This window comes from Uloborus diversus, chromosome 9 (genome assembly GCF_026930045.1).
Source record: "Uloborus diversus isolate 005 chromosome 9, Udiv.v.3.1, whole genome shotgun sequence".
Taxonomy (NCBI): domain Eukaryota; kingdom Metazoa; phylum Arthropoda; class Arachnida; order Araneae; family Uloboridae; genus Uloborus; species Uloborus diversus.
The window spans coordinates 60689510-60716467 of NC_072739.1; the positions used below are offsets into that span (position 1 = coordinate 60689510).

Sequence of the window (26958 nt, forward strand, 5' to 3'; positions counted from 1 at the left end):
TATTTTTAAAAAACGATAAGAAAATGCAGTAACTATGGCAAGGAGTTAATGAGTTTTTATAGTATAACAACATCTTCAATTCTTTAATTACATTTCTAATACTATATTATGTTAAACAGAATCGTCAATCAGACTAAATTTTCAATCTTGGGCCTAAATAAAAGAAAAGAACTATAACTTAAGTTTTGAATTTCTATAAATACAAATAAAGTTGTAATTCAAGATCAAGGTTTTCAGTTTCGTGTTTGACAAGAGCAAGGCTGGAAAAGAGCAAATTCAGATTATGCTCAATTATTCCGCTATTCATCAAACTTGGAATTGTTTGCAGTTCACTATAATTATTTTTTAATTGAATGTTGAAGTTTAAAACGAGAATTTAAGTTGAAAATTGAGTTTTGAGGCATAAGAAGAAAAACATTAATTTATGGATAGTCAATAATGAAACATGAAATATTTCGATAATAACACATTTATTTGGTGTTTCAAAAATGCAGAAAAGTAAATAAACAATTAGATAATTAAAATTAAAAAATAATCAAATCACAGACACTAATATCAAACTACTTCAATAAAAATAGGGGAAAGAAGGGCACATGTGCACAATTGTTTTTTTTTTTTTTTTTTTTCACTTTTTCATTTTTTAAAAATTTATTATTAATTTCTCAGTGTAAAAACGCCCCAATGACTAAGTAGTCTTTTCTTCGTGTCACAGAATTTTTCGAGATTTTTTGAAAAAGTTAAATTTTTTACTTTTTGTTATTCTTAGGAAATGTCTTCAATTGTTTACATGTTCCCCTATGGGAGGAGGGGGACATTCGAACAAGCCTGGGGGGCACATATGAACACGGTTAAAAAATACTGGACAAGAATCATATTTAAAAGAAAACTCTTTAATATGAAACATATACGTATGTACTAATTATATAGGTATTCAAATAAGTATTTGATAATAATGATATTAATAATGAGTAACAATATATTTACAATCTGACAATAGAAAATTAATAATTTTAAATATTTACGCTATTTTTACGCTATATATTGCACTAATATTCACATAACGGAGAGGATATGGTATTGTTCACACGTGCCTTTGAATGTTGTGTGTACGCAAGTGCCCCAACATCTTCCTTAGAACAAAGTTGCAAAAAAAAAAAATCTAAATTAGTAAAAAAACCTTGGAACAATGTCATAAATTTACTTGAATGTTCATAAAATGGCTTGCAATAATTAAGTTTAGCTTATATATTAGTTTAAAATGTGTTTTCACGAGAAAAAGACAGTTATAAAATTTCATACAACACTTGCTAAAACAGGGACGTTGCCATTACAGAAACATAAAATGGTCCCTTGCTCTAAAAGTTTGGACTGCTACTGCCCTTACTCGAGAATTTGTCTAGGTTTTTTGCTTGAAATTATCTTAGTAAGTCATACCATGTTCACATAAGCCCCTTTTTCCCCTAGATGATTTTTTTTTTTTTGAAAATAAATGAATGAAATAGGGAAAACATTTACCTGAGCTCCTGTCAAATTGTCAGCAACCCTGAAGAATAAAGGAAAATGCGCCTTTTATAATAGTTTTTACTATCGCAAAAACCGTGAATATTCTTCTCTAATCTACTGGAAAATGATAGCGAAATCCATCTCCTAATATTTGATGAGAAGATCCGTAAGTGAAAGAATTAGAAATAAAGCCCGAACAAGAGCGTCAAATAGTTTAAACAGTGCGCTAAAATTTGAATTTGTGTGTAATGGAATTGTGTGATAGGGGGTTATAGGGATCACATGCTTTTCTTTTTCTTTCTTTTCTTAAAATAAATTTCATGCTTGCCGAGCTATACAATACATAGTTTGCAACACACACACACACAAAAATAAATAAATAAATAAATAAATAAATTTAAAAGAAAAATTAATGACCTTTTCTCAAAATGAATACACTTATAAAATAAAAATAAAAATTAATGCTGATGAAAAAAATTGAATGAATATTAATAAGGGTTTCAAGTGAATTTGTTCTGTAGAAAGGTAAGAGCTCCAAATAAGACCAACCTAAGGTTTCTAGCGGTAATGTCTTGTTGATTTATGACACAATTGGTCCCAAGTTTTGTACGTTCATCAAATAACTCATTAAAAAAAAGAAATCATTCCATGTGAAAATTTAAATTTAAATTATATTTTTTTTAGAAATTAAGCAAAAAATTATGAATTTGATTTTTTAGGAACAGGGGTTCTTAATAAGGCGAATTCTGAAAAAACGCAATAAAGGAGGTAGCTTTGGCAAAAATTTAGTCACGTAGGGGAAAGGACTGACTTGGACACTTGGGAAATTCGACTCCGGCTCCTGTATCAAAGAATGAGTCCGACTCCGACTTCTCAAACATTGGAAGAGTGGCGGACTAAATGGAAAATGACCAATTCCAACTCCGAGTCTTGAAATTAGAAACCTTCGGCTGCCGAATCTAACACTTTTGTCCCAAAATGAGATTGACTCCGACTCCACAGCCATAGTTTTTACTGTGGAACAATTATTGTTGATGTGAGTTGTTTTTATTTTCACTCTAAAGTTTTAATTTATGTATTCAGATTTTTGCGGGAAAAAATTCGGAATCTTATATATTTTCTATATAAAAATATGCGCAGGACGATGTTTTTTTTCCGACAATGAAAATTATTTCTTCAAGTTGACATTTTATTGTTTTTATTTATTTTAGAAAGTACATTTATTCATTTTTATTTATTTATTTACTTATTTGTTTATTTATTTATTTATTATTTGCCAACAAAGGAAAAAACGCGCGATTTTTTTTATTTGATATGATGTGTTTTAATTTAATAAGCATATTAATGTTGACTTTTTTCCCCTTTCGAAAGCGGTTAAAAGATTTTTTTTAACGGAAGAAAGTGTATTAGCTGCTTTGTTTAAAGGGTGCTGCTACTTTATTTGTTCGTTTATTTAGTTTTTACTCAGCTAGTTCTTCAGATGAGCGAGGAGTATTTTATTTCTAGAAATCGGCTTAAAATACAGAAAAATTATGTTTGAAATAATTTGTGATTTTATCTAATTTTAAGAATATTGATCAGATATTAGAAAATCGATATTGGTATACGGGAAAGTAGGCTTGTTTAGTTTTGAACACGAACTTCTTGTATTTTTTCGCTAAAGTTTTACAGGGTCTATAAAAAGTAATGAGACTGAGCTGTGTTAAGAATTTATTGCAGATATTAATACTCACACCTTAAATTCTTCAAAACGAGACCCTTGGCCTAGCACACACTTATCCCAGCAATTCTTTTAAGCTTTGAAGACTTTTAAAGGACTTTGCTTCCAGAATGTCCTTTAAAAGTCTTGTATAGCGCTTTTACAACATCCAGAGTTTCCATAGTGATGCCCTTTTTGTGAGGTTTTCATCTTCAGGAATAGAAAGAAGTCTGGAGGGGGGCTAAATAGTGGCTGTAGGCGGGCTGAGGAAGCGTAGAGACCAGGAAGTCTTGGAGGATGAAGCAGGTGTGTCCAGAATTTCTCAAGTTTTCAGCGATGATGCTGTGAACTGTCATTTCATCAAGTGCACAACTTCATCTGCAATCATTCTCAAACTTCGGCTGTTCGAATTTAGCACAACACGCACACGATTCATTTTTGCGTCTATTCTGCTGGTTGGCGGACACCCTGTTTGGATTCATCATCAACGCTTTCCCGGCCATCTTTGAAACACTTGTACTATCGGAACACATGTACCTTTCACAGGCAATTATCTCTGAACACTTGCTTGCAAATCTCTAATGTCTCTGAGGCCGATTTACCAAGTCCACACAAAACTTAATAGCGTAACGCTGCTCAATTGTTCTCTGCATTTTGGAGCTGGGAACCGACGTTAACAACAGAGGTACACTATAACGATGATGCTGCCCGAACAAAGACTCCCAGGCGACTTCGGACCGGAGTGACTCCTACCAGTAAACCCCCACCAACGACCTAACCGATTTGTGCGCCCTTGAGAGGTACAGTCGCATCAGAAAAAAAAATGAGTCTCATTCCTTGTTATACAGACCCTGTTATTTATGTATTCAGTGTTTGGCGGAGAAATTCGGAGTCTTTTATAAGATATTTTTGAGTCGGTACGTAAAGATATTTATATAGAAACATAACGATATTTTTTGGAGAATGAAAATTATTTCTTTAAGTTGACATTTTGTTGTTTTTTAACCGACTTCAAAAAAGGAGGTTATGATTTCGTCTTGCAGCTTTTTATGTATGTTTTCGTATTCCTCTAAGAATACTGAAACGATTTGAAAAATTCTTTTTTTTTTTTTTTTTGTTTGAAAGGGTTTACTTTCCAAGTGGTCCCCTGTTAATTTTGTCTGGATCTGATCAGGGGTCCCGAAGAAAGCTTAGAAACTCTAAACTTCATACGTTGTGGCTACATAGACCAGCTTTCGTCAACTGAGCGACACGTCACAGGTCACGTGTGCTTTGGCGTGAACGGTGCATTTTTTCGACGGAGGAATCTTGTCTTGAACAATATTTAATTCTCACGCATTGGATTGTTTGATTTCACGGCGCCGCCTGTTAATTTTAATTATAGTCTTACTAATGTCTTTATTATTCATGTAGCAAATCAGTAAATTAAATGTATTTTGCACGAAAATAGTTGAATTATAATTTTTTTTTTTTTTTTTTTTTTTTTTTTTTTGCGAATAAATAACTTTAATGACTAAATAAAGTTTTTTTTATATATATTTCAGTTTGGAAATATATTTAGTGCTCATTTCAAGGGGAATTGAAGACAAAAATCTCCCCCCCCCCCCGCCGACGATTAAATTTATATTCCTTAATGAATATATCGTAACTGGTGTCCGATTTCTGAAGTTTGACAAGTATTTTAGATTTAATATTTCATGACGCCGTCAGTTTAATTTACAGTTATCACAATATTAGTTAACCGACTTCGTTGGATTTTTTTTATGTACTATGCTCCCCGATTGTTAGAAGGACGCCTGTAACGATTAGGAAAATTCTTTTTCTGTTTGAAACAGTATACTTCTCCCGGTCGTCTAATTGTCTTCAAGTCCAGGTATGAGCGATTCTGGTGAAATCGAGGGAGCTCTTCAAATTTCTTACTTGCGCTTTGTTGTTTGTAAATTCATAGCTTCTCACTTAGTGAAACGATTTTTTATGGGGGGTTTTTTTTTATCAATGGATAAAAGTGGTCTAACTTAGGTCCCAAACCTTTGCTTCCCATATTTGTTCTTTAGAAAAAAGTTATGGGGCAAAAAAACAATAAACTTCATTTAATTTCAATATTAAACGATTAAATATAAAATCCATTGTCAAAGAAAGTGCCATAGAACAAAGGTACTTTCTTCACTCAGTGTTAAAGAAAGTACCAAAAACATTAATATTAATCAAGGGTGCCCGTTTGGGGGGGGGGGGGGTTAAGGGTTATTTTTCTTTTTTAGGGTGCTCTGGCTTTGGGCGAGTTTCACCTCCCTAAATATTTCCCCTGCATGAATCATTAGAAGTCATATCGCAAATTTTGAATCGACTCCTCCGAAACAAACAGGAAATTCATTTAGTATCATTGCTCTAGTAGCATTTTGACCTTCATATACACAACATCACAGTAGATATTTTGTTTCTAGTGTGGTGTTGATCTATAACGGGGCCAAGTAAAGAGAAATGTAACATTTTTCACGAGTTACGTGATACGTATTATTGTGAGATATAAAATAGTTAGGGAAAACATTGAAATGGTTCTAACTAAATTAGCGCACAATTAAATCCTGGAGAGGAACAAAGATCAGTTTTTTAGTGCCAATCGTATGAAATGCTATACGCATTAAGATTTTTTCTTTTTTTAACCGACTTCAAAAAAGACGTTCTCAACTCGTCGGAATCTTTTAATGAATGTCCCCTGTAAACTCAAATATGCATAGACCAATTTGGGAAAATTCTTTTTTTTTTTTCTTTTTGAAAAGGTATATACTTTCCAGGTGATCCCATGGTCATCAGATCATCTCTGAAGATGAGATCCTTGAAGAATCGAGAAGACTCTTCAAATTCTATGTTCAAAGTTAAAGCTATTTCTTTTTTTCTTTAGTGACTCGTGATTTTTTTTTTTCGGAGAGTTAAACTGATGATGAAGACAATTTTTTTTTTTGTAAATAATTGCGCACTTGAAAAAGCCTTTCTTCACAGTTTTCGGAAGTCTCCGAGACGCTGTGCTCTATTTCTTTCTCTATTTTGCTCATCTTAACTGTTTTCAGACTCCTGTGCTCGACGTTTTCTCACTCGAAATGTACGTAAAGAGTGTACCACATACTCTACCCTACGTACGTATTTTATATTTACACCACTAAAAAGCAAAAAATGAATTATTTTCAAATAAAAAAAGAACCGACTTTAAAAAACAAAGAGGAACTAAAAAGTAAAAAATAATTGGTCATACTTACATACGATTTCCTACCCCAAACGTATAAATCAAATTTATTTTACAATTCCAGTACAAAAATCAACTAAACTAAACACCCAATTGTAAAAAAAAAACACTGATTTTAATTACTTTTCGATGAATTATTTTAATACCTAACTAATTATATACGATCTCTTAATTTTTAATAACCATTTGAAGTCGGTTCCTCCTATAAACTACTACCTAACGTAACTGACAACCCACCAAATCCTGAGCTAAACACTAATTTAACAAAACGCGAAAGTCTTTAAAACTAAACCTACTCTGTTACTTTAGGCAGTAGTTTATAGGACGCTCCGACTTCAAATGGTTATTAAAAATTAAGAGATCGTATATAAATAGTTAGGTATTAAAATAATTCATTGTATAGTAGTTAAAATCAGTGCTTATTTTATAATTGGGTGTTTAGTTAAGTTGATTTTTGTACTGGAATTGTAAAAATAAATTTGATTTATACGTTTGGGTAGGAAATCGTATGTAAGTATGACCAATTATTTTTTCCTTTTTAGTTCCTCTTTGTTTTTTGAAGTCGGTTCTTTTTTTATTTGAAAAGAATTTATTATTTATTTTAAAAGTACATTTATTCATTTTTTAAATTATTTTTTTGGCTACAGGGGGAAAACATACGATTTTTTTTTACATATTTTAATGAGCTTATTATTTTTTCTTCTTTTTTTTTCTTTCTTTTTTCTTCTTTTTGAGAGCGATTAAAGAGCTGCTTTGTTTAAAAGGTGCTACTACTTTATTTGATCGTTTATTTGTTTTGCATCTATTTCTTCAGATGAGCGAGGCATATTTTATTTCTAGAAATCAAGTTAAAGTTTTAAAAAGTTACGTTTGAAATTATTTGCGATTTTAGCTAATTTTGAGAATATTGATCAGATACTAGAAAGTCGATATTGGTATACGTGGAAGTAGGCTCGTTTATTTCTGGACGGAACTTCTTGTATAGTTTACAGGATCTTAAATTTTGCTAAAGTAATTGCATTCTCTTGACATACATGCAATCCAGAAGCTTGCAAGATTAATTCCGTTTCCAACGCTGTCTGTTTTGATATGAGTACAAATAAAAGTACCATTAACTATTGGTCTAAAGAAGGGTTCTAATTCATTGGCCAGGGTGTGATGAACGCATTGTCACAACTAGTAGAAAATTTGATGGGAAAGAGAGGCTAATGACTTTTTGTTAAAACAAAAGAATTACTGATGGTTGTTAAGCGAAACAAATCTGAGACAATAGCTATATCGATTTGGCGCTTCGAAAAATGAAAACTTTTTCAATTGCATAATATCAAAAACCTTGACCCGGTATCAGATATGATAACTGAAGAAATTCTATTCATAAGGACACAAAAAGAACACTTCACCGATTACAGATGTATCGATAAAATTATATACACCTGTTGCAATGTAAAAATATATATATAAAAAAACATTCAGGAATAAGGCAGAGTTAAGCACCTGAACAAAAGATCAAGCATAATTCAGAGGTGTTAATTGTTTTAGTAAAAATCAAATTAATTCCAATCATGTTTATCATTAATTTGTTATAACTGATACGTAATTCAACCATCTAAACGAGTCATTCTTGATTACTTTTGTTTCTTTTTACAGATATTTTATAATCAAGCTCGTGCAGCAAAATTAATTTTTAATGGATCTCAACTATGATATTCATGCCGATGGAAAGAAGAAAGCAATTAAAAAGTAATTAATTAATTGTTTGAGTACGCGAACTTTGAAATCTGAATGTCAGTTATTATTTAAAACTTTTTGATGAGGATACCACCCTACATCCTTGCAGGACGATTTAAAAAAATCAATATTTTTTGATAAATTTAAGCAGATGTGTACATGACAAGAGCCAGAAACAATTATTCTGAAGTGCTTTTTTTTTTCTTTTTTGAGCAATCACGAATGGTTTATTATCATTACTTGAAGAAAATTGATGTTGCTCTGACTTTTTAAATTACTATGACCACGGTTGCTTTTAATATTTATTTAGAGAGCGAAATTTTTATTGACATAATTCGTAACTCCAGAGCTCGAATACGCTACCTTGCGGTGATTAACAACACTAAAGGAAAAGGTAAAACATTCCATTCCACGTGTTTTCTTTGGGGTAAATTACAGGCTTCAGACAGTTTGTGGTGTAATGTAATTTCAGAAGAATAGAAAAGAAAGCTTCCCACAAACATGATGAAAAATTACTCTCATTCACTAAGCGTCAAAGCAAGTTATAAGTTACGGCGTGTGTTTGTTTTACCTTTTCCATCCGCCATTAGACAGTGGCTGCAGCGCCCCCAATAGTTTATTAGAGTTGCGAATTACAAATCGTCTACAGTTTGATTTTATTCATATTTCTTTCAGGGCTTAACTCAAGCAGACTTTACATTAAAAAGGGGTTTTTTGTGTAAAATTAAGTTTTTGCAGGAAAAAACACCTACAGTATAGACAAACTTAAAAAGTAAAACACAATTTACCCAAAAGCAAAATTTCTAGATTACTAATTCCCATCATTTAAGATTCATAAGAAATAAAAATACATAACGTTAAGATGCTGTAAGTAATCTTTATGATAAGGACACTGGTGAATATTGGCGTGAAATCTTTATCTTTATTACCGTATCCTAATCACCATTTTTTCTTATGGATATGCCTCGTGTTTCCTATTCCAGAAAATCAAGAGTCATAATATAACGGGTGCAAATTTTTTGACCATTTCCATTCCATTCCATTTGTCGAAATAAGAAACCCAACGAGTAGGGTTCAATCTCAATTCGTGATTGCGAAAAACTTAATTTGAGTTTAAGACATCAAAATTCAAATGAATGTTGGATATTTTTTGAAAATTAATTTTATTTCTTTATGAATTCTTAATCTTTCTCACACTTTTCAACTACAGTAAATATAGTGAATAGCACTTTCCAATTTAAATAAATTTGATGTTTCTGTTGGCGTTTGAGAACTGAAATTGTGTTAAAGGAAACTAAGTGATAGAAAGTGTAAAAGGAACAAACATACAATGTGATAGTGCCTTAGAAGGAGCTGAAAAACTTTTTAATAATTACAATACACCTCTAGTTTGTTGCGAACTAATGTAGAAAAGAATTTTATAGAGTTTATTTATTTATTTATTTATTTTTTTATTTATTTATTTTTTTTTTTTTTGATATCGACGATTTTAGTGTTGAATATGCGGAATCATGCTTAGTATCCCTAATATCGGCCAACTGACTCTGGATTCGTCTTCTCGTTTTTGTCGCCAAGTTGTCGACAAACAGTTCGCGAATAAAATGGGCGAAGCCTTGCCAAGTGGAGACCAATTTATGACGTGACTTTCAATTTGTTTTGCTTGGAAATAATTATTTTACAGATACAGTCATAGCTTGATTTGATCCTGTACAGGACCATTTCTTTCTTGTACCGGCACATTAAAATGTGTTTCAAAAGATGGTGATTTAAGAACAGAAAAAAAAATCATTTAGACCATTAAAGAAACGTAAGTTAATATTTCTACCATTATCCTTTTTCATGGGGAGAGGGGGAGAGATTATGCTTCTAATATTTAAAAGCAGGTGTACTCAATGGTAAGTATAGTTGGTTCTCTGTTTAACGACGCTCTATTTAATCTTTTTTCTCTATTTAAAGACGACTTTTCACTGTTCCGGATGCTCCCCTGTAGTTTTAGAAGCATTCTATTTTAAGGACGCATTTTACTAAAGGACGATTTTTTGTGGTTCCTTAAAAATCGATACATAGCGAATCAATTGTAAACCATAATGAAAGGATCCAACTGTAACAACTGCCCCACAATCGAACTTGGACCGGATCATATTTTCTTACCACTCTAGTTCTCAAAATTGTAAACTAAAGACATTAAATTGTGAACACATTTGATGGGAAGCGTGCTGCTAACAGTATTGGAAAGCGTTAAGTGATCAGTTATTTTTTATTTCATTCCTTTTTAATTTGTTTAAAAGCTGCGATGATCAGATTGTACTGCATACAATTTTATTTATTGCGAAATAAACAAACTTTTAGAATATATATATTTTTTTATCGCTTTTCCATATTTCGTTGAGCAGAGTGTCAACTTTCACCATCACATTTAAAACAACTGTATTCTTTAGAAGACCAACATTAAAACCGATTCAGCATAGAAGAAAACTTTTGCCAAAAACCAAACAGCAACACTTTATTTCACCTCAATATCTACCAAATACATCAATTACACTCTGGTACAAGATGTCTGAATGTACACGTTTGGGTGGCTTCGTCAAAAGCGGTGCCGTCACCACAGTGGTAAGTGTGCTTCATGAAGGAGTCCCCTTGTTGAGCGCAGTAGAAGAATTGCTCGCAGTCATCGGGATCCCTGAAGTATCCCTCTTCAGTGCACGTGAATCCACCCCCAGGATTCTGTGTGGGCCTGCGAGTAGGCTCGGTGGGTCTCTGACTGGGCAAGATGGGTCCCTTGGTAGAGACTTCTGGGGGAAGTGTCACCCTGTTAACGCCACCGTTCAGCTTATCCATGATTGTGGAGAGAAGGGGGTATTTGACACCATGGCATTTTCCTCTGAAGTCGTCTGTCTCGAGAGACCATACCATGCCTCCGCCAAGGTTGTTCTTGATGATGTAGTCAACCTGGGGGAAAGATTCGTGTTGGTATATATTGCTGTTGAAAAGTTATCAGTACTTGTACTGTATGATTTCTATCTGATGGCACCCCATGAAGAATTACCTCAGTTAAAAGAATTTGCTTGGTCTAGATTGAAACTTCAAGAAACTCACGGAGGTTCAATCTAAAATTTATAGCTTTAAAAAATACCATACTTACTGCATTTGGGATTTTTTACATGGGGGCTATCGGGTAAGGTTGATACATTTTTTACATTTTGATTTTTCTATCTTTTGTTACTACTGTAACAAAATAAAATTTCATGTATTACTACATATTACTATTTTCTTATCAAATAATGAATTCAAAACATTTGTTGACATAACTTTTTTCACAGAAAAAAAAATCATAAGGGTTTTTTTTTTAACGAAAATATCAACTTGGGTCCAGTGGATACACAAATGAACAAATTGTTTTGTTATCGTAATAATCAATGGGGTGAAGTTTTTTAAGAGTGGTTTTCAAAGAAGTGTCTCATAAAATCTTTAGAAGTGTTAATCCGAGTTAGATGATTTACGTTAATACAAGCATAAGTATGGATATCATCATCTCTAAAATAAGCTCTTCCAATTATTTCAAAAGGAATTTCTTTCCTTTGAGGGTTTTTTTTTTTTGGTTATTTCTAAGCATTTCTGGAAAAAGGACTTTAAAATTTGGGAGTTAAATTATTGCACGTATCAACTTGACCCGAACGCGATGTATCAATTTGACCCAAACAACGCCATTACCTTAACTCGGAAACAAAGGTGATAAAACGGCTGCGATTATAAACAAATTTTCTTTGGTAAAATCATTCCTCCCAGCCAAGAAACACAGTAGTATCTTGCTTAATATGATATACTTACCAAAACACTCTATACAACAGTTAAAAGCAAACCATAAAAACTTACTTTGGTGCACAAAGAATGATTTCTTTAGAACAACAACAACAACAAAACATGTGCTCCCTAACATATTTAGGCGCAATTTTAGTTTCAAAAATTCATAACATCATTGAAATGCAGCATTTGATACGTGACATAAAAAACATTTTAAATGGAAATATGTAATTATTTTTTGAAAAATTGGGAAAACTTTTATGGTTCTGAGTCAGGTCTTTTAGGAGGTAAAAGTGCATCAATATAGCACCTTATCCATGGACAAATATAATATTTTAAAGTTATTTTCTTTTTGGAAATGTATAGAAGAAAGTTACTACTAGTCAATTCATCTAGCAAAAAAACTTTTGAAACATTAAAAAAATTAAAAAAAAAAAAACAAATACCAGCTGTTCATTGATTTACCTGGGGTATTCATTTACTGGTCCGTCTATCTTATATCATATAAAAAAAGTGCTCGCTATTTTACTTATTTCATGTTAAATTTGCTAATTTAAAATTTTGACACCCTATACAGTTTTACTTTTCTAATGCTAAAGATCCTTTTACGTATAGTAACAGACCTGTCATTATCTAATCGAGTTATCTGTGCAGGGGAAAATGGGTGCAGTGAGACAAGAAAGTTATGTCATATTTTTTATTAATAAAAAACCCGAAAATCATCTTTTCTCAAATGGTACAGTATGTGTTACTGTAATAGATGTTATAAAAGTGGATTTAGAAAAAAAATATACTATTCCACACAAAGAAAAAATAAAATAAAAAAGCGCCATTTTGTCTCACTGTTCCTCTAGTAAAAGGGGACAGTCAGACACATGCTTTTAGAACTATCGAATGTAGAAAGTATTTAAATTAACCTAAAAAAATAAATGATTGTTGCCGTTTGGTTTGCTATGAGGTTTGGTTTTGTTGAGAAAAATCTTCGTGACTCACAGCAAATATTACTGATACAGGAGGAAAGATAGTTTCCACAAAATTTTCATCCCGGCGCGTAAATGTAATTTCATATTCATTTGAAGCATTACTGGGTAGGTAAATTTTTCAACACTTTACTAACAGATGCCAATTCCAAAGACAAAACAAATGACCTCCATATATCAAGCAAAAGAACTAGCGGCTCATTCGACTGTAACAGAATGGGGTCGTTTCCAAAATTTTAAAAGTATTTTTTTCTGAAAGAGCATGCTTAAAAACATAGAATCTGACCATTTTTAAATAATTTCTTTAAGTTTAATATTTAAAAAAAAAACTCGTTTAACGCTTCTGTTGATGACATCACAAATATTGAAATGCCATTCAGTGTTGCCATTCACGGTCCAAAATATTTAATTCGCATCTTTACTCACATGTATTGGCAACGATAGGATTGATAGCAAGCGTAGAGTGCAATTGTAATTCGTTTCTTGATTATCATAACGTGGAAATGCGGTAGAAAGATGCGCCATAATGCATCATTTGTGACGTCATAAAGACCACGCCTTGTTTGAAGAATCGGACATTTTAAAAAAATGATCAAAAATAACTGTTGAGAAAATAAAAGTATTTTCCCAGTCCATGTTTTTTTTTTTTTTTTTTGCTTATTCTATCAATTTCAGTGACAAAAAGTACTACTTTTGACTGAAGGAAACAATCCCATTCTATCGAACCGAATACGATCAATTAAGCAGCTAGAAATTTCTTTTGCCCCAATTTCTCGCTACTGGTAGATAAAATTCGTTTGAATCGAACAAAACCGAGTTGAATGAGCCCCTAAGTTGCATTAAATTTATTATTTATTTTCTGATTTCGCTAATTTTCAAATTTACCTTTATATCTATGCTTTTGATGTTGTCGTATCCAACCCATTGTCTTCCTGCGTAAGCATATGGGGCTTCTACTGTAGGAACGAAGACTTCTGTCATTTCGCCGCTTTTGACTTTCAGACAAATCTGAAAAACACAAGGTTAAAATGCATCACTTTTGCAAACTTCCGACAACGCCGAGTTACAAATTATTTCTTGTGTTGAATGTAAAAAAAAGAAAAGAAAAGAAAAGAAAAACTGTGTTTTGGAGTCAAATCGGATATCCAACACGAAAGAAAAGAAAACCTTCACATTTTGGATGAAAGGAAATAGCCTTGAAAAAATTTTAGAAATAAAACCAAAAGCCACAGTAAAATTAAAAAAAAAATCACAGACCCAGTTGCGCAGTAATACAGAAATCAAGAATTTTATTCATTTACCAAATGTTTTGAAAAACTAGAGAAAGCATTAAACAGTGTATTGAAGAAATTTGAAAAATATGTTTGCGTATATTGTGGCGGCATAAGGGTGGGAAAAAAAAACGGGCGAGCAATATTTAGCATTATCTTTATCTTCTTTACTAATAATAAAGCTGAAAGTCTCTCTGTCTGGATCTCTCTCTGTCCGGATCTCTGTCTGTCAGGATCTCTGTGACGCGCATAGCGCCGAAACCGTTCGGTCGATTTTCATGAAATTTGGCACACAATTAGTTTGTAGCATGGGGGTGTGCACTTCGAAGCGATTTTTCGAAAATTCGATTTGGTTCTTTTTCTGTTCTAATTTTAAGAACATTTTCTTGAGCAAAATTATCATAAGATGGACGAGTAAATTACCAAGTTATCATAATGTGGAACCGTAACATGGGCAAGCCGATTAGCGAGAAATTCATCATACTTTATTTGTAAATATACAGGCAAATCAAAAGACCTTTTAATTTTCTCCTACGGGCAAAGCCGTGCGGGTGCCACTGATAAAGAATAAATGAATTAACTAATTGTAAAACAAATCAAGGCAAGAGTAGATTTTACGTAATGAAAAGCTTGAATTGATTTCAAAGTGACTGCCTTTTGCAGCGATGCAGAAGCGCAAACGCTCATTGAAATTTTGTGCAAACCTGTATTCTCTCCATTCCCGTCGAAGCGATTGGTTTAGAAGAGTTCAAACTTTTAAAGTGCAGCCCTTAGACTTATATGATCCCCTCTAAACTGCTAGTAATGTTATGTCTTTATCATTATTTTATATAATCATAATTGAATAATTGCATGCTAGATGGATAGGTGTAGAATATCATGCAAACATATTATTACGCATTGTGTTCAGTAGCGTACCAAAGGGTTTGCAAGAGTGACTCTCGCCAGGGGCGCAGCAGCTAGGAGGGCGGCATTTCGACTGATTAAAAAAAAAAAGTTTTTTTTTTTTTGACATTCTTTGAAAAAATTATTAGAAAGGAGAAAAATGCTTTTATAAATAAAAATAAGAAAAAGTCTCGCAAGAAAAAGAGTTAGAGGGAAAATAAAAAAAGTCTTTAATTTTCAAAAAAAAAGGGGGGAGGATTTTACCCGTGGCCGTGAAATTAAATTCTGATTCATTGAGTTAGCAAAAGACTTATGAACACAGTTTGCATATCAGGGAGTGGTGGTGGAGGGCGTTCTATGCTAGATGATTCCATTTGCCTCTATGTAAGTCGTGTTTTCTGGTCAATTTCCGATTAGCAATGTTTTTTTGTATTTGCTTTGCTTTCCTAATTATAATAAAAAAAAATTTAAATGCCTTGATTTTTATTTAAAAAAAAGGTTTCTTTCTGTTTTTTAGTAAATGTGTAAATTATGTTTATTGTACATTTTCCTGGTGGTTTGAAACAATTCTATTAAAAGTTGAAGCTGTTTTGAAAAAAAACTAAATAAATAATAAACACATTGCTATAAACTGAATTGAAAAATGGTTATTCTCATTTGGTTCAAGAACGTATATCTTTATATTTATTAACGAATTAAAAATATTATTGGCTTTATTGAATTTATGTGAAATGGTGGGAAGAGAACTAAAATTTTTGGAAAGGAGAGAATTCTGAATATGACGAATGAAATCCCAATTTTATCAAATGATAAAATTCGAGCATGCAGACATATACATACATACATAACATCTACTGCGGAAAAAAAAATTGGGCATCATTGAAAACAATTTAAAAATCGAAAATAAGAATATTGAAGTTGCAATACAGTCTCCTAATTTGTCGAATCAATTAGTCAAATGTTTCACCAAAAAAAATTTGGAGGTCACAGTGGCCTCCTGTGACGTCCCAACGGGACAACGTTGTGCAGGGGGGGGGGGGAGATTTTTTAAGTTCATCAGGATCGCCAGCCTCCATAGGTAAGCTACTGATTGTGTTCAAATTACTTTATGAATAAAATGTAAGTGTTTGCCGTAATTTTTTTAATTTGTTAATTATTTGTTGAAGTAAATGTTTGAAATGATTGTTCCTTTCATTACTTCTGAAATTCATTGAAAAAGTTTATAACTCTACTAGGTGCTTTATTCCAATTCAGTTTGTAGTTTTTTATTGAGAAACAAACCTTTTCCAGAATTTTTTTGTATCCAAAACTATATTTTTCAGAATGACCCCCTCCTCCCATCAGAAATGCTAGACTGTATCTGACCCTGAGTTCAATAATATAATTACCGAAATGAAACAGTTAGCGCTATCTCGACCGTAAATATTAAAATAAATGACTATAATCAAATTTTTGAGAATTTGAAAAAATAAATAAATAAGTAAATAATAATAATAATAACTTGTTTCCATTACAATGTTTTTATTACGAAATTTTAAAAGTATTTTTTTCTAAAAGAGCATGGTTAAAAACATAGGATTTAACCATTTTTTAAATAACTTGACTAAATTAATAATTTTAAAAAATTACTTTAATCGGTGCTCACGCTTCTGCCGATGACACCACAAATGTTGAAATGCCATTCACTGATGCCATTCACAGAGCACAATATTTAATTTGCTTCTTTACTCGCGTGTATTGGTAACGATATGGTTGATAGCAAGCGTAGAGCGCAATATTTTATTCACTTCTTAATTATCATAAAGTGAAAACGCGGTAGATAGATGCGCCAAAGTACTTGCTTTGTGACGTCATAAAGACCGCGCCTTATTCTCAAAATCGGACAGTATAAAAATGGCTAAAACATTAAGCGTTGGGAAAATAAAAGCTTTTTCTCTCTCCATGTTTCTTTTTTTTTTTTTGCTTATTCTATCAATTTCTAAAAGTGGTACTTTTGACTGAAGGACCTCATTGTCAAAATAATAATTAGTAGTCAACTGCTACAAAAAGACACTTTTCTTTGAGTAGCTGTAAATGAAGGCAAATTAATCGTTACTTATGGTCACCGACCTCGTTATATCCAAGCATTCCTGGCTCCTTGGTCATTGGTCCAGCCTGTCCTGGTCCAGTTGTAGGACTTCCGAGTCCGGTTTTTGATTGGTCGGCAAGAGTGAAGGATCTACCGTACAGACCCATTCCAAGGATAATCTTGCTCCTTGGAGCTCCGTTCTTGATCCAGTAATTTATGGCATAATCCTGTGAAATAGTCGTTAAATGTATCAGTAAGGTGGAAAAAAAATAAACAAATAAAAATAAATAAAGCATTTTAGTAATATTAGAATTACTCTAGCAAGAAGTACAATTTTATTTTATACAAATAACTGTGTAACTAACGCAAGTTATTAAAAATATATACGTATAATAGGAAGCACACACACACAAATTCAATAGGCATAATACACCAGTAAAAATAATTACAGAAAGCAGCCATTTAACTATGTAAACCTCATATAGGGAAATAAATAGATTTCCGCTAATATTAACAATTTTTAAATGCTCTTGTACTGAAATATTTTACCATGTCTGAATAATTCGCGCCTTTCTAAGACAAAGGGAGTTAATCTCAGCACCAGATGCATCACCTTTTTGCTGCTCTTATCCTCTTCTCAACAAAAATATGGGAGGGTAAACATCAAATTAATTTAATTTAGGAAAGTAATCAAGTTTTTTGATTATTATTATCATTGAAATTAATCACAAAGAATTTTTTATCTGTTTCTAACAGATAAAAAAGCCATTGTAAAGTTTCAGTTAAGCTCATCAGTGAAGAAAGTTCAAAATCAAACTACACCTATTGTACCACAAACTGTAAAAGATCTCGCATACATCATACATGCATTTCGAAGTTACAAAGAGTCCATTTTTGATGAGAAGAAATTTTGAGTTTCCTGATACCCCGTGGCCGTTGTTTAGTATATTAAAAAGGGAAACATTTGCTACGTACAGAATAACCGATTGCAATCGCTTTTACGCATGCAATTATACATGCATATTGTTCTTCCTTTTTTTAAAATTTCTTTACTATGAAAGCTTATGCTTGGAATATTTTTGTTGTAATTATATCTTTCAATTCTTACTTCTTAACAATGCTAATTTATTTTTTCAGGTTCAATTTTCCTAATGTCGAAATATTCTGCTTAAAAATTGTTCAAATAATTTCGTAAGAACCTAAACCTCCCATTTTTCACTCACCACATTCAAGATTTTGTCACCCGCTGGCTCCTCAGGTCTTGCATAAAGTGGAGCATTGTGTCCGGTTTGTCTTTCCCATGAACCGTGTAAATCGTAAGCCATGACGTTGATGAAATCCATGTATCTGAAAAAAGAGCATAATTTATGCTTTGATCATCTTTCAAATGTACAATTCCAAGATGATGTTACATTTTTTCGACTGAATCGAAAAATTTAAATGTCTGTATGCACACCATATGTTCTGCTTTATAGTAGGGGAATGTGGGGCAAAGTGAAATGGCGGGGTAAAGCGAAATGGTGAAATATTTACTCTGTTTTTAGTGCCACCTGTCTGGTAACATTTTGATTATGTAGCAAGACATGTAGTCTATCCCAGTCAGGAAAAAAATACCTCTGAAGATCAAAGCAATATGATAATACAAGCAATTTTAAAAATTTGATACTCAAATTGCAATATTTTGTTGTAAGTCAAAAACTAATTTAGTTGTTATCAAATGATACTGTTCCTGCAATTTAAATATAAATTGAGACCTACTAATATTCGGTGCTGTATTCATTTAGTTAATATTAAGCTTATTTGTATTTAAAATATCTTGCACAATTATTCAAGTGTTGTGATAAGTGAAATAGTTCATTTCCCTTATCATGCAAAGTGAAATAGTTCATTTCACTTTGTCCGGTGAAATGAACCGATACTCATGCAATTATTTACTAAACCCCTTACACATTCATTTATTAAATTGATTTATTTACATTCTTTCATTTAATAATTCACTTATCTATTCATTCATTCATTTATATTGTTACTCATTCACTATTTTATTCACTCATTTATTTTTTACCCATACATTAACTAATTAATTTCTTTATTGATTAGTTTATTGCTTCATTATCTTTTCATTTATTCATTTATCCTTTTATTTACTCATTCATTTTATCAAAAACATTTTTTTACAAAGGAATAGAAATCAAATCATTAGAAAAATCTTTTTTTTTTTTTTTACTTTGCCCCATGGAAAAAAAAAGTTAAAATTTCCCCCTTTTTTAAATCACAATCTTTATACAGTCAAATTTGTATTGTATATTGTATATATAGCCAAAACTGATCGAGTAATGCTCTGACGTCACCAGCAATTCAAATTATCGTCTGCTTTGAAATTGTAAAATTAGTTCTAAAAAAAATGAAGGTTATCGCTCTTAATAAAATATCGTCTGTTTCGTAATCATAGTCATTTGATGAAAAGCAAATTTTTTTTTTTTTTGCCCATTCAAAATGATTAATGGGTTTAGCTCTCTCAATTTTTTTTTTTTTTTTTTTTTGTAATATCATCAGCGCTTTCTTGCCAGTTTTATTAGCTTTTGTGGAACATGATAGATTGGCAAAAATCTGTTTCATTAATGTACGTTAGTTCTAAAATTACTTTTAGTCTACGATTTTGTTTTATTTATTTTTTTTTATTTATTTATTTATTTATTTATTTTTTTTTTTTTTTTGAAATTTTCAGAATTTAATTCATTAACAAGCTGCTGTCAACGTGGATAGATCGGGCATGAAGCTGATATGAATTAAAAGTTCATCTTCATGCTTGCTGATCGTATATATTTCAAATTCATTTCTATTTTTAGCAAAAAAGTAGTAAATTAAATCAGTTGTGTATCACACGACAAGTTTATTTATTGCAATCACGATGATAAACTTGAACAACATTTTCTGGCAATGTTGAAGAACTGGGAACAGCTTCATACTAATTATGATTTCGAAAAGAAAATCCTTAGAAATTTAAAACGTTTGATGTGTTGCTAATTTCATGGTTTTATGAACAGCGTGGTTATTTAACTTTGTATATAGAGTTCTAAAAAGTTTTATGCATTTCTCTTTCGTGTATATCTACTGTAGAACCACACTAACGTGTCCAAAAATTGCTATTTTCAGGTTTTTCTGCATTGCATGAAGAATCCTACTCCGCATGAAGTCATAACAACGTGATTCTGTTAAAAAAAAAACTTTTATATTTATTTACCGACTAGCAGTGCCTGCACGGCTTTGCCAGTAGTATGAAATTTAAAGAGGTCATTTGGTTCGCCTGTTTATTCACAAATAAAATTTTCTTAAAATTGGAATATAAAAAGAAATAAATCGAATTTAAAAAAAATCGCTTCAAGGTGCACACCCCATGCTGCAAACTAATTTTGTAACAAATTTCATGAAAATCAGCCGAACGGTCTAGGCGCTATACGCGTCACAGAGATCCAGACAGAGAGAGATCCAGACATCCAGACAGAGAGACTTTCAGCTTTATTATTAGTAAAGATGTTTTAAGAGCCCGAGTCTCAACCGTCGTATACAGTAAACAAACGTTTTTACGCCCTTCTACAAAGTTGTAAAAATGTGACTTACCTTATAAGCCAGTGCCAATAATGTTTGAGATCGAAAAAATTTAGAACAGGATAAAACCAGTTCGAAAGGGAAGAAAATCTAATAACATTAATAGGAAAAATGAATTACGGGCGAGCTGAGTTCGGGAAGGGGGTTGTAGGGGGGTTTAAGGGGGGGAAAACGGTTTATCACGATTTCCGGAAAAACTAAGAGTCTTATCGAAAAAAAATAAATTACAAAGTGGTTAGTAATAAAAAGATCTACAACTTTTGTATTTGCACTTTTTTTCTATAACCTCAAAATATATGCGAAAAATTCAAAAAACCGACTTTTTGGTTTTTTATTTTTATCTCTCACAAAAAAAAATTTTTTTTTCACTAAATTTAATGAAAAGTTACCTTATTATGTCCCAAATACACTGTAATTTTTTGGATTTAAAATATTTATTTTTTGTCCTTATTTTGATTCAGTAGTAAAAAAGCATCAGAATTTTCAATCAAAAAATCTCACGTCAAAATATCTGATTTTTTTAAAAATCGGAGCAAGTTTTTTTCGTTGGAATCTCTACTTTTTGATGGTATAAAAAACAATATACAATACTATAGAAAATTTTCACAAAAAATGAAGAAAATCAAAAACTCGAATTTGAAAAAAAATCATCACTGATGTAAAATTTTAAGCTATTTATTAAATTAACAGCAAACACAATAATTAACAGCAAACACAATTGGAAAACTGATTATTTTTCATAATATTCAAGGTAACACAGTTCGAAATTGCGGAAATTGCTCATTTATCCCATCCTACAGTGTAGCTTGCTATTCGTAACCCCAAAAAACTATAGGGGGCACTGCAGTCACCGTCTAATGGTTGACGAGAAGGGTATAATACAAATGCATGCTGTAGCTTGATTTTTAATTATTTTAGTACATTTTTATTTTCAGTTTGTGTCAATGTAACATGGAAAATTTCATTTTTCGAGTAATTAAAGTGTACATTTTAATAAGGAGCTTAAAATTTTTACATAGTTATAACTTTTTTTTTTTTTCAAATTCCAGTTTTTTGATTTTCTTAATTTTTTGCGAAAATTTTCTATAGTATTGTATATTGTTTTTTATACCATCAAAAAGTAATGATTCCAACGAAAAAAACTTGCTCCGATTTTAAAAAAAAATCAGATATTTTGACGTGAGATTTTCTGATTGAAAATTCTGATGCTTTTTTACTATTGAATCAAAATAAGGAGAAAAAATAAATATTTTAAATCCAAAAAATTACAGTGTATTTGGGACATAATAAGGTAACCTTTCATTAAATGTAGTGAAAAAAAATTTTTTTTTTGTGGGAGATAAAAATAAAAAACCAAAAAGTCGGTTTTTTGAATTTTTCGCATATATTTTGAGGTTATAGATAAAAAGTGCAAATACAAAAGTTTTAGATCTTTTTATTACCAACAACTTTGTAATTTATTTTTTTTCGATAGGACTCTTAGTTTTTCCGGAAATCGTGATAAACCGTTTCTCCCCCCTTAAACCCCCCTACACCCCCCTTTCCGAACTCAGCTCGCCCGTAATTTATTTTTTCTATTAATGTTATTAGATTTTCTTACCTTTCTAACTGGTTTTATCCTGTTCTAAATTTTTTCGACTTTTTACCATTTTCAAAGCTATTGGCACTGGCCTATTAGTCTAGCTTTGAGGTACTTTGAGGACATTTTTTGGAACGCATATAATTTGACGGTCTGTCTCTTTGGTTAAAAGACAATTGGTCCCCGTCATACCATGACCCGGGCTATTTTCTAGTTTTATTTCACCATATTGACATTTTAAAAAAATATGTAAGAGCTAGGGCAATGAATTTGTTTTTTGTCTATTTTGGGTCAAATGTTAGCCTGTTAGGTACGCATATTAATTGCTTTCAACACTGTAAAAAAAATCCGGAAACGTTTCTGAGTATATCGTGCAGCTGCGGTTCATGAAATTTTCAAAAACGTTTCTGGGTATTTCGGAATTCTCTTTCTATAATGTCCAGAAACGTGTCTGAGTATTTCGGAATCCTCTTTCAATGTTTCTGAGTATTTTGGAATACTCTTTCTGTAACTTTTAGAAACGTTTCTGAGTATTTCGGAATCCTCTTTCCGTAATTTCCAGAAATGTTTCTGAGTATTCTGTGCAGCTGCGGTTCATGAAAGTTTCGAAAACGTTTCCGAGTGTTTCGGAATTCTCCAAACAATTTTCAAAAACGTTTCCGAGAATTTCGGAATCCTTTTTCCGTGATTTTTATAAAATAAAATTCTTTACTATAGTATTGCATACCATATCAGTTTCAATTCTTTCATATATAAGAGCAATGAAACAAGCAATTTTAGAATCATTCGTGGATTTTTTTTTTTTTTTTTTCTGAATTTCTAATGACAAATAGCATGGTTAACAGCATAACATATGCAAATTTATAAATTTTTGAAAATTTCTGAAATAATATAGGAGTTTTATTCCTAATCACAAAATCGTCAGGGAAGGGAGGGGGGTGCTTTCTCAAAAATGGGATTGTTTGTTAAATAATCTTAAACTTCAGTTTTTCTCTCAATATTTTCCAGACAAAATTATCAACATATTGTATTTTTAATGCAGAACTTAAAAACATATCTTGTATCAAACTTGATAGCTTTTATTTTCGAATAAAATTTGACAGAACTTACCTACCCTTCGCGTTCCAGAATTCGTTCACCTCAAGTCAAATTCTCTGACGTACAAAGTGTACCGAAAAGTACCAACAGAGAAATTGGTGAGGTAAACTAATGTCAAGGAATTTTTTATTGTCAACCACATTTAACAAAATGAATAAACACATGTGTTAATTGCATAACTATGTTGCTTACTAATAGATAACTGGGTCATTTTCTAATGGTATAAATATTTTTTAAATGAATGAATAAATTATAATAAAAAAAGATAAATAATACTGGCACATTTTTTTGTGAAGCATATTCCAATACTAGAAAACATTTGCATTACCATATTTTTAATGAATTAAACAACTGATTTTTTTTTTCTTTTTGAACCAAAATTTATGTACATCCAAGTATTTCAAAATAACTTTTCTGTGATTGCTTCTCAAACATAAATCTTTTTTCTTTTGCGTAATTAATCAGTTTCAGTTGGTTACAACAAATAGTACACCGCGCACATAGGTATATGTAGGATAACTTTAAATTAATTCGATTAACCCAAAAACAGTTACAATTGGAGCCTCATCAAATGCAAATCAACAAAAATATAAATGTATGTAACAACATGTTTTAAAATATTCATTAATACTTACAAGTGAACATGAGCGGAAGAAAATCTAAGTACCTCCATTACAACTGAATAAGTAATCCAAAGGGTTTCGTTTCATTAAGTATAAACGTGTTGAAACTATTCACGCTTGAACACACAATATATATCTAATTATAGTAGCACTGGAAATTGTAAAGAAGCAAATGGTTATTAACTAACTTAATAGCTGCGTACATCGTCTAAAAAATCAAGGGCAGTCCAAAATGCAAAGGCGTAAAATTAGTTTCGACACATTTTGCTACTCTCTAGACAAGAAATAACGAGCAATTCAATTCTAAACAGTTGCTGACTGTAGCAACCATAGATAAGAAAAAAATATTTCCGACTCATTGGCGCTCGTGTTGGAAGGATGAAATACGTTTCGAAGCGTTGCGTCATCACTTCCGCTTCTAGATTTCTTGAAATAACAAAATGCTTTCTGAATAATGAGGAGTTCGCTATTGGATGAAGGATTCCTACTATTTCGGAAACGTTTCCGATAATCCAGAAACGTTTCCGAAATTTGTTACAGTGAAGTTATATTTACTATATGGCACATAACACATTTTGTGAGAGTATTATTATTTCTAAGCCCTTTTTACAATAAAGATAGTGTTTGGATAAGTGATCAGTTATTTTATACGTAATAGACTTAAATATAACGGTATGTCGAATTAGTCATTTGTTTTTGTCTGTTATGATGACCTTTTGTTATTTATAACTAATGATATTAGATGTTTTGCAAAAAAAAGCACTATTACTACTTTTACTTCATTCCTGACATGATTTGCTGTGTGTAACCAAAATTTCAATGACTATTTAGAGATTTTTCAAAGCCAATGTTTACAAACATTACTGATTAACTCTATGGAAAAGTTCAAAATATTTCTTACTTGGCGACTCCTGGAATGTCGTATGCTGTGTCAATGGTGTTCTTACCAGCAGAAACAGCAGCTGACAGCAATAGACCGTGAGGGGCGAAAGCTTCTTTCAGTTCCTGATTTTAAAAAAAAGCGCAATAAAAGTTAAAATGACGCCATGTTACTAGTTTTTCCTAATATTTTAAAGAGTTTTTACAAAAATTATGTAATAAGTTGGTTAAAAACAATATTAATAATAAATAATAGTGGTAGATAATAGTAAAATTTCATCATTACGTTAACCAAGAATCTTTCGAAGAACTGTATGTTTAAATATTACGTTGTAGCCATCACGATATTCTTCAATTTCTTTATGTTCCAAAATTGTCAAGGAACGCCACTTTCTTGGAGCGCCTGAATCCAAAACTTGATATGCATCAGTTCCTATATGAGGGTTATCTGCATACCTGCTTTTCTCTGAATTCCTTGTATTATTTTCTGAGTTGCAAAAGTTAGGATTAACAAGACAAGAGGATCGCACCAGAATCCCTTGCAGCGATTGACGCCAAATGCTAATCAGCAACTGTTCTCATTGAAGCCCACCCGTACATCAATTTTTGTACAAAGCCTTGTATTACTTCTTGAGATATAGCAATCATGCTCGACGAGAGAAACACTTAATTACGTCACTACTATTGAACGCACTCCGAGTGATTACTACCAAAACAAAATCAGCACCTGTCCCATTCACACACGTGCAAACCAATTTTTGTTTCAATCCTTGCATTACTTCTAGAGCTATAGTAGTCACGCTTGACGTAGCAAAAACGTTCGGAGATTGACGCCGAAAAACAGTTCCCATGTATATCCGCATTTGTACCAATTTTTAATTAAATCCATGAATTGCTGAATGTAATATAACTGCCATGCTAAACGGAGAAAGCGTTCGATTGTGCTCCACCTCCCCCCTGCGAGTGGTTGGCTACAAAAAGTGATCAGCATCAAATGACAAAGAAGCACTGTTGTGCACAAAATTCTGCGCGATTCCGTGAGATTCATTTTGAGTTAGAGCAGCCGCAAAAAACAAAACAAAAAAAGCTCACATACTTGGTACACAGACAGACACATAGACAGCGTTTCGGAAAAGTTGTAAAAATGAGGTTCAATATGATCTCAAATATCTCTCAAACCGTGTAAATTTGTCTAAATTCGAGAATTTTCATCAATTATTTAATTTTTTTCTCTCTAAATTTTCAATATAGAGGACAATAATAGGGTACATAAAATATGGTATTCACATATTTGTGACATCCAATAATAGAGATGTAGAGAGAAATAATTGACGTTAATTGACTTTGAATAAAAGTACAAAGATATATGATAAATAATATGAAAACGATTCTTACCTTCAGTAGAGTGACGAAGTTCTGTTTGTCAGATGGGGCTCCTCCACGATTGGCTGGATATTCCCAATCAAAGTCCAATCCATCGAAGTTGTACTTGAGGCAGAAATCGACGACACTTTTCACGAATTCAGCCCTGGAGGAAGGATTGGAGGCCATCTGAGAGTACTTGGTCGATCCCTCGTTCCATCCTCCGATGGCAATCAAAGTGCTGAGATGAGGATTGTTGTTTTTTAAGTTGTTGAATCTCTCAAAAGCACCTGAAAGACGAGAAATAATTTTTAAATGATTATTATTTAGGTTGTTATTAATAAATCGATGATGTACCTCATTTTCTAAGTTACGGTGAGCCCACTCAAAACATTTGCACTCTAGTGTCTACTTTTCAAACTAAGCAGTCTCTGCTTAGTGTGATCACTTTGGGGAACAATGGTTTTGAAAACGGTAACCGATTGATAACCAGTAAACGAACCACGAAAGTATGTAAATTCACCAATATAAGTCAGGCTTACTTTCTTTATACTTTCAAAATAAAATGGAAAAAACTCATATTTAGGCACTTCCATTATGTACTTCTATGTATATTTCTTGTTTCTAAAATGTTC

General features: G+C 31.9%; 1 protein-coding gene across 1 annotated transcript in view; it reads right to left on the reverse strand.

The window, feature by feature from the left end:
• LOC129230256 (probable chitinase 10) overlaps nucleotides 1-26608 on the reverse strand; it is a 75804-nt gene extending 49196 nt beyond the window's left edge. Inside the window, 7 exon segments of the mRNA XM_054864656.1 lie at nucleotides 2416-2517; nucleotides 10709-11117; nucleotides 13835-13957; nucleotides 17215-17400; nucleotides 18397-18520; nucleotides 24984-25087; nucleotides 26357-26608. Of these exon segments, the coding sequence (XP_054720631.1) occupies nucleotides 2416-2517; nucleotides 10709-11117; nucleotides 13835-13957; nucleotides 17215-17400; nucleotides 18397-18520; nucleotides 24984-25087; nucleotides 26357-26512 (1204 nt within the window). The 5' untranslated portion in view covers nucleotides 26513-26608.
• Nucleotides 26609-26958: the final 350 nt, after the last annotated feature.